The sequence below is a fragment of the Leishmania donovani genome, chromosome 9 (assembly GCF_000227135.1).
Source record: "Leishmania donovani BPK282A1 complete genome, chromosome 9".
In the NCBI taxonomy this organism is placed as follows: domain Eukaryota; phylum Euglenozoa; class Kinetoplastea; order Trypanosomatida; family Trypanosomatidae; genus Leishmania; species Leishmania donovani.
Window position 1 is genome coordinate 277,559 of NC_018236.1, and position 12,891 is coordinate 290,449.

The 12,891-nt window shown below is 58.9% G+C and overlaps 3 protein-coding genes and 3 non-coding genes across 6 annotated transcripts; 3 read left to right on the forward strand and 3 right to left on the reverse strand.

Moving 5' to 3' along the window:
* Positions 1 to 124: 124 nt before the first annotated feature.
* LDBPK_090740 (hypothetical protein, conserved) lies at positions 125 to 1,045 on the forward strand (the record flags this gene model as incomplete). Its single annotated transcript, XM_003858706.1, has 1 exon — positions 125 to 1,045. The coding sequence occupies one exon, from the start codon at positions 125 to 127 to the stop codon at positions 1,043 to 1,045; it is 921 nt and encodes a 306-aa protein (XP_003858754.1).
* A 5,111-nt stretch (positions 1,046 to 6,156) lies between these two features.
* On the reverse strand, positions 6,157 to 6,272 carry LDBPK_09rRNA1. The gene has a single exon (XR_002966705.1). It is a non-coding gene; the product is annotated as a 5S(M5) ribosomal RNA (ribosomal RNA).
* A 118-nt stretch (positions 6,273 to 6,390) lies between these two features.
* Positions 6,391 to 6,462, forward strand: LDBPK_09tRNA1. Its single transcript has one exon. It is a non-coding gene; the product is annotated as a tRNA-Met (tRNA).
* A 58-nt stretch (positions 6,463 to 6,520) lies between these two features.
* Positions 6,521 to 6,603, forward strand: LDBPK_09tRNA2. Its single transcript has one exon. It is a non-coding gene; the product is annotated as a tRNA-Leu (tRNA).
* Positions 6,604 to 7,740: 1,137 nt separating this feature from the next.
* LDBPK_090750 (hypothetical protein, conserved) lies at positions 7,741 to 9,288 on the reverse strand (the record flags this gene model as incomplete). Its single annotated transcript, XM_003858707.1, has 1 exon — positions 7,741 to 9,288. The coding sequence occupies one exon, from the start codon at positions 9,286 to 9,288 to the stop codon at positions 7,741 to 7,743; it is 1,548 nt and encodes a 515-aa protein (XP_003858755.1).
* A 1,379-nt stretch (positions 9,289 to 10,667) lies between these two features.
* LDBPK_090760 (hypothetical protein, conserved) lies at positions 10,668 to 12,218 on the reverse strand (the record flags this gene model as incomplete). The annotated part of the gene is made up of 1 exon (XM_003858708.1): positions 10,668 to 12,218. One exon carries the CDS (start codon positions 12,216 to 12,218, stop codon positions 10,668 to 10,670), a length of 1,551 nt encoding a protein of 516 aa, XP_003858756.1.
* Positions 12,219 to 12,891: the final 673 nt, after the last annotated feature.

The following is a 12,891-nucleotide window of genomic DNA, read 5'->3' on the forward strand; positions in this document are numbered from 1 at the left end:
CCTCTCCACCGTTTCGTCTGGCACAGCTGCCCTCGCCAAGAGCACACTGCACATATTTTACCTTGTAGGTTGAACAGGACACCGCGCGCAGCGCCACTGCGCACCGTCTACGAAACGTTCACCCATGTCAAGCAAGCTCATCAATGCTGTCTGCACCATGGCAACGCGCGAGTGCGTTGCTGAGCTTGCGCTGTTCCACCGAGCGCTCCGCACGCTTCATCCCACCCTACCCCTCTACCTCGGCTGCAGCAGCGAGGTCCGCGACGCCGCAGAAGCGGCCACCGACGCCACTTCGCAGCTGCGTGCTCTGTACGACGATGCGCATGTGCGGTGGGTACTGTGTCTCGACCAGTACGGCCCGGTCATCTCACGCGCGGAAATGGAGCGCCAACGCGGCGTGTGGTACCCCGCACGGCACACTGACTTCATGATGGAAAAGGCCAATCTGATGGAGCTAGCGTTGATGACGGCAGAGCCAAGCACGCCGACCGTGGCCTTCCTCGACTGCGATATTATTCTGCTTCGCGAACTGCCCTGCGTGCCGGCAGCCGCGGCTGTTGCCCTGTCGCCGCACTGGATTCGCGAATCCGACGAGGCCATCTTCGGTGCCTTCAACGGCGGCTACGTTGTCGCGAGCACGCCGGAGGTGCTGTGGGAGTGGCGACAAGCTACACAGACGTCACGGTACTTTGATCAGGCTTCGCTGGAGCACGTGGCGGCTGTCTTTGAGCGGCGCGCGCAGCTGCACCGACTGCCACCGCAGCACAACTACGGGTTCTGGCGTCTCCTCCAGTCGCGCTGCGGAAGTGTCGCCGAAGAGGCGAAGCGCTTTTCCATCGCCCCTGCGCCGTCACCGGGCAGCGAGCAGCAACCAGCGCCGATGGCCGTCCACTACGATGGGGCACCGCTTTGCTCTGTGCACACGCACTTTTTGATGCCCGACCCCCCGCGAGACGTTCGCCTGTTCAACGCCGTGCTGAAACGCTGGCTGGGGCGCTGCGCCGCCACAAACCCCGTCTGCGCCGCGGTCCTCGCGCACTTCTGAAGGGGGAAGCGACCTTCCCCCACCAAGCGAGGCGCCGCCGGGGGCCCCCAACGGCCACACGCGGAACGCCCCAGCGACGAGGGCACCACAACCACCCCCGCAGCGAACCCCACACCGGCAGCCCCAGCGCCCGCCGGCGGAGCGCCGCAAAAACCAACGCCAGCCGCCCCACCCACCGAGCGCGCCCAAAACCCTTCCAAAACCCCAGCCAGACCCCACCCCGCCCCTGGCCCCTCAGCCAGCGCCGCACGCCCCAGCCCCTAACCCAAGCCAAACCCGCCGAAGGCCGCCGCAAAGGCATGCCAACACCACGCGGATAGAAAAGACGCGCCCCCCCCCCCACCCCCGGGGGACCCCACCGCCCGCACCGGCGGCGGAAAAACACGCCGACTTCCCCGCACCCTTTGCGCCTGAAAACCCCCCAAAAGAAGCGGCAGGGCGCTGGCGGGGCTATGACGCACCCGCCCCCACCAGGGCGAAGCTGGCGAGCCCTGCGAAAAAAGAACCAAAGGAGCCGACGCCGACACGGAGCAAACCAAGGACCCGACAAACCCCAGCGCATCGCCAAACGCCCCCGAGCACAAGGGCACCTGACGCGCAACACAAACACACACACACACACCAAAAAAAAAGGAAAAAATTGCAGCGACACATCGTGGCTTTCAAGTCGGCTATGGCGGTGGAAGCCGCCAAAATCCAACCAGCGCAGCGCCAGCCAGAAACCCACCAGCCCCCGCCAGACACCACGCACAACACAGAGCAAGCGAGAGAAGCAACAAGGGAACCAAAAAGCCCACAACACAAGGACCGACCGCCTCAGCACAGGCGCTTAGCGGCGAGCACGGCGCAGAGGCGCGGCATGGTCACCGCAGCAACCGCCACCACCAGCGCGCATTTCCTTTCGGCGAGACCCTGCCAACCCGTTTCCCCAAGCCACGCGCCCCCAACCAGAGCACGCACCCAAAAAGCCACACCACAAATCCCACCAACATCGAATCAACAATCTCGACCAGAGGGCCCTCGCAGCGGAACATGAAATCAAAACCACGCCCCAAACCAAAATACTACATAATTCGCAAAAGCCTACGGGAAAGGCTTTCGCTTTGGCCAGGATAGGAAAAAAACACCGGGGCCATTACGTTTCCCCCCTTTGGGGCCCAGGGGGAAGACGCAGCCGCCAGCCCGGAAGAGGCCACGAAACCCCAAAAGCCACGCGCGCCGGCAAGACGCCGCCCCCGGCGCCTCCCCCCCCCCCCGTTTGTTTTTGCCGCGCGGCGCCTTTCGGGGCAGAGTCCCATTCACACATACACCGCGCTGGCGGCGGCGCGGCGCCCGGAAGCGAAAACCAGACACTTTCCCACCCATGAAAACACCCCGCCCCGCCCGCTTTTTTTTCGGGACGCCCTCTTCCCAACAAAAAAAACAAAGAAGGCCGCGTGCGGCAAGAAAAAAAAAGGACCCCTGCCCTGGAAGCCGAAGCCGGCGCCTAGCCGCCTCAACCCCAAAGGCCGGGTCCCACAAAATCACATAAAAACCGCCTTTGGCAGCCCCCCGGACACCCGGCAAAAAAGCGCCGGCCCCGCCAAGGATTCACGCATTAAAAATCTTTCACATATTAGGGAATCATTCGGAAAACGCGGCCCGCCAATTGTTTTTCTTCCTTTTGCCCCGCCATGCTTTTGGCCACCCCCGCTGGCCGCACAAAAGGCGCCCCGATGCACCGAAACGGCGGGGCCCCCTTGGCCGACAAAGAACGCACACGACACGAAGACACAAAGCCGAACGGCCGTCGGCACGCCGGGCGCCTTTCCGAACCGGCGGTTTTCTTTGGGCGCAGCCGCCGGGGAGCAAAGGGGCCCCAGACCGCGGCACGCAAGGCCACGAAGGCGGCGGTGGCCGAAAAAAAAAACCCACCCCCGTAGCGGATGTTGCGGATATTTAACGGCGCATTTTCATCGCCTTTGGCGACGCCGCCGCGCGCTTTTCACGGAGTAGAAAAGAAAAAATTTTCCCAAAAGATACGAAAAGGCGTCCTTTTGGGGTGCCCTCCCCGCGCGCCCGTTTTGCATTTTGCCCTTGCGACAAGGCCCCGCCGGCGCCCGCCATTGTCACCCACAGCCCGCCACCGTTTTTCAAGAAAACGCCCCACCGCCATGGGCGATACAGGGGGAACGCGGGGGTAAAAAAGCCTGGCGCCGTTCAAATCCATAAAAAAAAGTTGGGGGGAGGGGGGCGGCCCCGGGAAGGCCGTTTTTCGCGACCGCGACCCCCGCCACCGCGTTCCCCAAGACCGCCCACCAGTTTTGATTTTTAAAACGTCATCAAAGGCATTTCGGTTCGAAAACGGCGAAACAAACGCCCCCTCTTCTTTGTTAAAGGTGGCGCCCTCCGGGGCGCGTTGGATAGTGTTGGCCTGGTTTTTCTCTTTGGGTAAATCTTCGCAAAAACTAGTGTTTTTGTTCCAAATTTTCACGCGGGGCACGGAGAAGACACACACCCCGAAGCCTAACCCCCCCCCCCCGCGTGGGAAAGCAGGTGGGTCGCCGAAAGCTTCAGTAGGCGGAATAAAACCCGAAAACAAAGGCGCCAGCCAGCAACTTTCTGAAGAAGTGAAACCCCCGCGCCGCCCCTTTCAAAACCGCCAAAAGCAGACACGCCAAGGCCCTTTTCCAAAAAACGTTTTCTTTGGCTTTTTAAAAAAGGGCCCGCACGCCGCGCCGCTTTCAGTAGGCAAAAGCGAAAAAAAAAGCACAGTAAATAAGTTTCCGTAAAAAATTGCGGTGGCGCGTTTTCTGGCTGTTTCTGGCGCCGCTCCGAAACAATGGCTCATTGTTGGACTCGAAAAGAAATTTGCTTTCGGGCCTGTTTTGCTGTTGCAAAATTTTCTTTACAGTTCAATGGTGTTGCTTTGATGTTCCTGGGGCCCCTGTTTCTGGGGCGCGATAAGGTCATCTTTGGCCGTCTGAAAGCTAAAAAAGACCCGGGCAAAAGCCCACGCCATTTTTTTATTTGGCCTGCCTGATAGCTTCAATGTTTTGCAGCAATTTATCCAAAAACGCACAACTCGTTGAAACAACTTTGCGCAAACGAAGGGCCTGGTGATTTATTTTCTTACTCATCATGAGCTTTTTTTTTGCCTGGGGGCGCCCTTGCTTGGCGCTAGGGCTTTTCCTTGCCATGGCACTTTTGGGTATTTTTTGTAAAGTGGCCAACGTGTGCTTTTGCATTCTTTCCTGACTATCTTGGTTCCCAGGGTTTTCCCGTTTTTTTTTTGGATAACGTTGGCTTGTCCCAATACAGGCGTGCTTCTCTCTACTCGCATCTCTTTTGATGTTTTTGCGGGACGTGGCGCATGTTTTCTCACCGTCGCCATTGGAATTGTCTTGGTCAGAGTGGGTGGGGTTCTTTTCTTTTAGCTTCTGTTTCGATTTGCCATCGGCACTCGCTGCCGTCAGGTCGTTTTGTGGCGTGCTATTTTTTTTGTGCACGCGGGCGTCCCCTTTGATCTTGTTACCTAAATTTCGTACTTTTTTCCCGCAAACTTTTTGCGTCCTCGGCCAGGTAGTTTTCCTTTCTTTCGCGTGCTTTTCTGTTTTGTTTTTGTGGCTTGTGCATGTCCGCTGTTTTCGCACTTTTCGCTCTAGTTGCTTTGGTGTTCATCATGCGTGTTGCTTCTTTTTGCGTTCTCTGCGCGTCTGGTTTTCGGTGCGCTGTCCCCTCCCGGGGGGCGCCCTTTTTGTTTCCCCCAAGCATCCGTGTGGTGTTTATAATTCTAATAGCCACCGCGGGGGGGGGGGATGCGTTTGGGCATTTTTGTGACAGACGGGCGAAAACCAAAAAGGCCCAAAGCGCCACGCGTGGGCGCGGGGGGCAGCCCGGGGCCGGGCCCGGCATCTTCTCTGGCGGGGGGCCTGTTTGCGTGCTGGTTGGTGTGGCCGTGGGCCCCCTTTTTCCGCCCGCATCAGCGCCTGGGCGCATTCCTTGGCGTTGTTTCCTTTGCGGACTCCTCACCGGTCGCTTTTTCGTTAAATTTGATCGGTTTCTGTAAAGCGATGCTGCGTTCAAGGAAACGGTGATTTCCCCATGCCGGGGTTTTGCGCAGCAAATTTTGGAGCAACCAAAGCTTTTTGTGCGTCTCTTTTAAAAACGGGGCTTGTTTTTTTCGTTTTGAATTTTTGCGGCGGCTTTGTGGCTATTTTCGGCTCGGGTCGGGACATTTGACGCCCAGAAAACATCGAAAACTAACGCCGCGGCTGGTAGCTAACTTTCTGTTGGTGAAAAATGGGCTTGGGTGTTTGTAAGGGCGAGGCAAATGCAAACAGTTTGTACGCTTATCTTGATTTTTTCGGACTCTTTCAGGAATCGTAACCCAAGGCTTAAAAAATGGATTTTTCTCTCATGCGCAGAACGCGTTGCAAATGATTTTTGGAAAGCCGCACCACCTCGGCAGTCTTGGCTGTGAAGAATTTTTTTTTTGGGGGGGGGGGAATAAAAGGGCTTTTTTCGTCAGTGAATCAAGGATAGGCCGTGATAAAGCGGCGTTTGGTTCCGGGTTTTTAGTTACGGTGGCGGTTGTCTCTCCGCTTTCTTGTGCTGTGGGCCTCGTGCGTTTCGGTGGGTCGGTGATGGTGGGGTTCTGCCTTTTTGCTGGGGCGGGGCTTCGTTTTCTTTCGTTGCCGAAAACTGGGGGTGACTGCCTGGAAGGTGGCGTTTTTTATGGAATTGTGGGTGTTTTCTCGGGGCTGTTGCGCTCTTGGTGTTTCGAGGGTCAGAGGAGTCGGTTTGTATATATTGGTCTCTGGGGTTTGGTGGGGCGTCTTTCCCGGAAACGTGCGTGTCGTACGCGGGGCCTTCGGGGTTTTGTGTTTGGGACAATCCTCCGCAAGAGGAATGGGGGTTCTTGTTGGCCTTGTTCTCGGGGAGGCTTGCGTGACAAAAAGCGCCGTGCGTCGTTAGATGGGGGCGCCGTGGCGTCTTGACGCGTGGCCGCTTTTGGACAACGCTGGGCTGAAAGTCTGCGTGCGCCCGTTTCCGGCGAGGCGTGCGCGAAAAGGGGTGGGCGCAAGCATCGGGGTCCATGAAATTTTCGGGCGGCGACACCATGCCTTCCTCGCTGGATTGGCGAAAGCGGGCGATGGGGCCCGCCAAAAAAAGAGTACGGCACTCAGGGTTCCCGAGTCATCACTGACCTCAGTACTAACTGAGCCTGTGAGTGCTTAACTTCACAAATCGGACGGGATATGGTGTTTTCACTCAAGTGTGGTCGTACTCAAAGTTTTGCGAAGGAGAGACTGGCGGGTCCGTTCACGACTTTGACATCTCGTGTACGTCTAGATATTTGTAGCAGCACCGTAGCGCAGTGGAAGCGCGATGGGCTCATAACCCATAGGTCGTTGGATCGAAACCAATCGGTGCTATACTTTTTTGCGCCTTTACCGACCCTGTCGGTATACAAAGCTCTGGATATTATCCCGAGGCAAGATGGTCGAGTGGTCTAAGACGTCACGTTCAGGTCGTGATCTCCCCTGGAGGCGTGGGTTCAAACCCCACTCTTGTCACACTTTTCCCCCACCCTGAACCAGGCGGAGGCAAGGGAAAGGCCCATTCGCGCGACGGCGTTGGTGCAGGCTTTGGTCGGGCGGGGAAAGGAAAGGGGTGGGTGGGTGGGGAATGCGTCGCGGGTGTTTTCGTGGTGTGTGTGTGGGGGGGGCGGGGGTTCTCTTCCCTTCGGGCGCGGGTGCCCGCCCATGGGCGTTTTACGGACGCGTATGGGTTGACGAAAGCGGCGTGTCGCTTGGTTGGCCCCTGAACGGGCGTCGTGGCGTGTTTGGTTGCATCTTTTCAACTCGATGCTTCCGAAGGCATCCGATAACATGCACGCGCTTGCGTGGCAAAGGAGCGACGCGATCTCCCACGATGCCGTCATGAACGCCGGCTTGCCCGCACTTTGGAGAGACCAATGCGAAGAAAAAGGGACAGGGGAGGGGGAGGGGGAGAGGGAGAGGAGGCGCGTGCGGGAAGCGGAGGGCTGTCCTGCAGAGTGAGAGGGGGGTCGTCTGCCTTCCGCTGCTCCTTTCCGACGCCACACATTGGCTTGCGGTGAACACAGACAGGACCATGCTTTCTCGCCCTGCACACACGCATATTCTCTGACACCGTATGGCAACAACGGCATCACGACTATCACTGCACACACACACACACACAGAGCAACGCCACAAAAACAGTACGTGAAGGGGGGGGGAGAGAGAGGGGGAAACAGAGAAGGAACAGGTAAACGAAGGCAGAAGCAGAACGAGATAACTCGTCTCTCCTTTCCCTTTGCAGTTACTCTCTTTCCCCCGATCTTTCTCGTCCAACTCCAAAGGGATGCACCCGCAACACACCACGAGAGAGGGGGAGGGAGGGCGATGAAGCCAACTGAGGGAATCACCTTAGCGAGAAACGCAAAGACACGGAATAAAAGGATGGGGGAAAGGAAACAACACACGCACACGCACACGCACACACACACACACACACAGAGAGGCAGGCACCTATGTACATGCATAACCCAGCAAAACTTCATATGTTTTCTTTCTGTCCGTGCTGACGCAACAGAGGCACTACAAACTCACGGTTGATATGATCCCGAAAATGGGGTCGCAACCCGCTTTGGCGCTTGTCAGGCCATTGCATGTGCGTTGCCATACCTCCTACTTCTTGATCACGCTGAGATCCAGTGGTGCAACGTAGGGCTGCGAGACGTCGCAGTCCTCCATGCTGTCTGGCAAGCTGACCTCCTCCATGTCGTCTTGGGGCTCAGTAGTGCGGGTGGGCGGCTTCAGCTGCGCAGGTGAAGCGTTCGCCGAGAGCTGCGTGCTTGTGCTGTGCACCTTGTTGTCCATGAAGGGGCCCGACAGGGATTCTACGCGCGCCGGCTCCTCAGTGGCCAGCTCGCTGGTCGTCGTCGATGACTTTGACACGGCCGCGGCCGAGGGGGAGCGGGGCTTGCGCGTTGACACATTGCTCGCATGCGGCGGCACGACGTAGCTGCACCCGGCCGTCTGCTTCGACGAGAGCTCGCACGGCGCACTGCGGCTGCCCGCGCTCATCTGCAGGGGGTTGTAGTAGGCGCTGTACGTGTTGCTCACCGGCGGCGCCATCACAGGGGGGTGCGATTCCCGGTTGGCACGCCTCGTCTCCACGCGGCCCTTCTCGTGCGAGTTCCGTAGCGTGCTGCGCACCGGGGTGCCGTTAGTGCTCTTCGCCGCCTGCCTGGACGCGGAGGCCGCTTGTGGCCCAGATTTCGTTGTGGCCGCCGCGGCATGGACGCCGAAGCGGTTGGCCGCCCTCTGCGGCGTGGCCCCAGAGGCTAGTGCGGGGACGTGCTTCACTGGCTTGCTCCCAAGCGCTGCCGTCGTTGCCGCAGTGAATGTTCTCGAAGCAATCTTCATGATCGGCGCACGCTTGGCGACAGTGACGCATTGCCGGCGCCGGAACGACTCGTAGCGGTGCATGAGGGGGCCCAAGCGTCGGTACTCCTCCAGTTCACGGCGGATGCGCTCCTTCAGCTCTTCGATGGTAAAGTTCTGCGGCGTGTCATGAGCGTCGAGGCCCTCTTCAAAATTAGGCACAATGCCGCCTTCCTTCTGGATCTGAACGATCCGCCGTCCACGCACGGAGACCAGCACTTTGTCCTTCTTGAAGCCCGGCGGTAGACGTTTGCTGCCCATCGACGCCGGGCTCGCACGCGGGCGGGCGTGGAGGCTACTGCGGTTCGAGCCGTTCTGCAACGGGTAACGGTGGTTGCTTTCCCCCGACAAGCGCTGGCACAATTTTTCTGAATTTCTCTGAAAGCGGCTTGCCGGGTGCTGGGGGGTGCTCTGCGGGTAAAAGGACGCGTTTGCGGCGGCACTGGTGCCAGTGCCGCGCAGGGGGAGGCCGACATGCGTGCCAGACGGCAGCTGGTAGGAGCCGCAGTTGGCGTCTACGTGCCGCGCGGTCGGGATCGAGACAGCGTCTGCGTCCGCAGGCTCTCCGTCCGGGGACACCGCGGCCCCCTTGCTGTACGCCTGCTTGCCATCGGCCGCGTTATCACCGTACAGCAGCTGCTGACCGCGGTTGAGGAGTTTTTCGATGCGGTCGAGCGACTCCCTGATGTCGTCGACCAACTCCACACTGCTGTTGCTGCTGCTGCTGACGAGCTCGTTGGCTGGCGAAGCGGCGGTCTTGCTGGGCATCACGGGAGAAAAAGAGTACATGTGGAAGGGCTGACGAAAGGGAGAAGAGAGACACGAGAAAGAACTACCGTACAGCTATACACAGAGAGAGAGAATGAAGGACACACACAGCGAAGGAAGCAGGCAAGCAAAGAAATGATGACGTATCAAGCAATGGTAGGACGACCTCGGAAGACTCTGACACACACACACACACACACACACACACACACCTGCAGGAAAAGGAGTTAGGGAATAGGGAGGTGTACAGCTACTGAAAAAGAGTTCTTCTCTTCCCTCTCGTTCTATATAACGTATGTACGGGGAGGGTTGGTGGATGGGAGAGGGGGATGGGCACGAAGGAGGAAGGAGAACCACAAGGGATAAAAGCAACGCACCCCCTCCGGGTAGGTGCGTGGTATGACACACGCGGGCTGGACTTGGTATGAAGGCCGCACACGTATCGTCTTCGTTTCAGCTGTTATCTTCTTCACGCTCAGGACGAATACTTGGGCGCCTCGGCTGCGTGTGTGCGTGTGCGTGTCTGTACACGTCCGCGTGTGCGCTTGGGTGTGTGGCGATCGAGAGACGACGACGGCGACGCAACAAAGAGGAACGTGCACCAGCACTCAAGCGCGCGGGGTAGAAGCACCACGAGCCACAAGACGTTCGCAGGCCACCCAAAACAGCCGCAATACGAGCTTGCAAGCCTGATCCTTATCTCTCTTCCGTCTTTGCTCTCTCTCTCTCTGTACAGCAGGGCTCACACACCTGCGCAGTAGGGCGTGAGCTCTCGACTTAGCTTTTCTGTATGAGCCACAGCGCGGGCGAGGGAACATCCGTGGATGTCAGACGGCGGAGGGGAGGGGGATCGTACCGGCGTACCTATGCACATATATATGTGTGTGTACGCGTGAGCTGGGACGGGTCTGCAGAGGTGCAAGGCACCGTTAGCAGAAACAGCGAAAGGGCCGAGAAAAGAAAAGCGGAAATGCAAAATCACATCACCGTGCTCGCTCTGAGGAGACAGGGAGGGAGGGGCTGCAGACAGGTGGAATGGAGGACGTGATGTGAAGTAGAGGCATGTGAGCGACAGGGAGAAAGAACCATGGGGGTGAGGGGGGAAGGCGACGATGGCCAACAGGGAACGGCGACGCCATGCTGTGGTCGCCATAGCAGATACCTCCTTGGAGTATTGGAGAGACGAATTCGGGAGGGGGGAGGGAGGAGAGGGGAAGGGGTGTTTGTCTCCGCATATGCGCTTCGTTCATATATATGTATATGGGTGCTTATGTGTGCAGGCATCACCCATGCGCTACGCACGAGACAGCATAGTAGAAAGTGAAAGACAGGAGCGAAGGACAGATGCGCGGTGCGCACAAACAATTCGCTACAAGACAGCGCTGGTGACGAAGCAGGTGCTACTTGCTAAGGACGTTCACGCACCTCTTCAGAAGCGGGAGATTTTCCTGGAACATGAGTAGCCTTGCCTGCACGCGCGCCACCGCGAGCGCCAGCTGCTCTCGCTCGAAGGCACGGACGGCATCCTCGGCAGAGGCAAAGCCGGCCTCATGCGCCATCCGCACCGCGTCGTCGCGGAGCTCGTCGTACTCGGTGGAACACTTCTTCGCCAAGTCTTGCACCTCCGCTAACGAAAGCGGCGGGCCCTCGGAGGCGTTCGCTGCATCGACTTCAGGCAAGACACGTGAGAGAACATACGCGCGCCGCGGACTGCGGATGCCAAGGCCTTCACACATATCCAGCAGGCCGTCGGAAAAGGCAACTGGCGCCCCGGCATCCGCCATCTCTTTCGGTGTGGCGTTACCAGTGGCTGTCGCCGCCGGTGTGTTAGGCGCCACTGTTGTAGCATGCCCGGTTCCTCCTCCACTTTGGGCATCTGCCTCTCGCTTCACCGCCTGCTCCGCTTCTGTGCGAGGCTGCTGTAAATCCTTAACGTCGTGGACAAACGTAAACGCTGACTCGCCGCCGAGGAACTGGACGAGTGCCTGGTGCCACAACTTTCTCTGCTCCTCTCGTCGCACTGCATCGGCCCTGTCGCGCAGGCGGCGACGGTTCGCGTTGTTTTCGGACGCAGCGTGCATCATGCCAGCTAAGGCGCTGGACACCGTGGTCGACTTCCAGCTGGGGTTTGCAGACGCGTCCTTCTCATCGTGTAGCTTCATTCGGAGAATCGATTCCTTGGGTGATGGGACCAATGCCGCCGCTCGTGGCAATCGCGGCTGAACGAGCGTGCTCTTGTACTTGGTTAGCATCGACTCCATGGAGGGCACCACGTGTGCACCGGAGTTGCTGCTTCTACCTCGGCCACAAAAGACATTCCCAAACTTTGTGAGCTTCGTCGCATGCTGCAGTGCGCGGCGGCCTTGCGGCGTCGATGTGATCCATCGCACCCTCGCCTCGTCGGTGAGGTCGTCCCACCACTTGTCGATGGCCATCTGCAGCCCCGGCATTCCAGCGGCGGCGCGCGGGATCTTTGGTGTGCCGGCACGAAGGGGCAACACTGCACATGTCTCGGAGGACGCCGTCACCGCCGAGGCTTCAGGCTCGCCGGCGTCGCTCACCATCGGCTGATCCCATTCCGACGCAGAGGCTGTGCCGGGGCGTTGGTGGGCGTCGTCGTGCTGGTGAACAAGGTGCGTCATGAAGGCGGACTTGCCGTAGGAGAGCGCGAGTCGCGCAGCAGTTTGCACCTCCGCCGTCACCGTGTCCTTCACAACCCCATCCTCTATGCCCGACTCCGGTGAGCGCGGCGCCTTCGCCTTTGCGCGGAACGATGGCGGAGCTGGCGCAGGCGGAGACGGCTGCCGGTGCTGAAGCTTGTGCTTCGCGCGTGCACTGAGAACGGCCTCTGTAATGCGCCGAGCGGCACGCACCTCACTCGATGTGGAGGCGTTGCCGCCAGCGGGAGACGCTGCAGATGAGGTGGCACCGCCAGTTGCCGCGACGCGCATTGGCACATACATGCGCACGGCGCGCACCGCACAAACACATGTGGGCCGCATTGTTTCTATGGATGAAGTGGAAGAGGCAGCGAGAGCGGATGAGAGCGAAGAATCACGCCGATGCAACACACACACACATACATATATATATAAGGCCGCGCTTGATGCGACTTGTTACGGGGGCAGCGCCTACTCGTGCCGAGGTGGCGATGGGGGGGGAATGAGGAGGAGGAGGTGAGCGCCAAAGATGTTCCCAAACGCTCACGATGCGATACAAGACGGAAGAGGGAGGGAGGGATGAACTGACGTGTGTGTGTGTGTGTGTGTGTGTGCGTTAGCAGTGGATCTCTCAAACAGAGCAGCAGAAAGGTGCTGCACAGATACACAGCACCTGCTGCAGCGATCACTCCTACAGAGAACTCTGCGAAACCGGTGCTCGATGCTGTGCTCGGGGTGTGTAGGTGTAGGTGGAAAGGCTGGGTACAAAAGCGGGAACAAGAAAGGTTGCGAAGGGGGCGGTAAAGCACGACAGCGGCGGCCGGCAGCGAAGAAGAAGCGTAGCGGCACCGCGAACTGGGAAGCAGTGAAGACGGATGTATCGTTTCTATGTGAGGCATACACGCGTGGATCAACCAGCGGCGGGCCGTGTATGAAAGGAGCGGGAAAGGCGGGGAAGGGGACG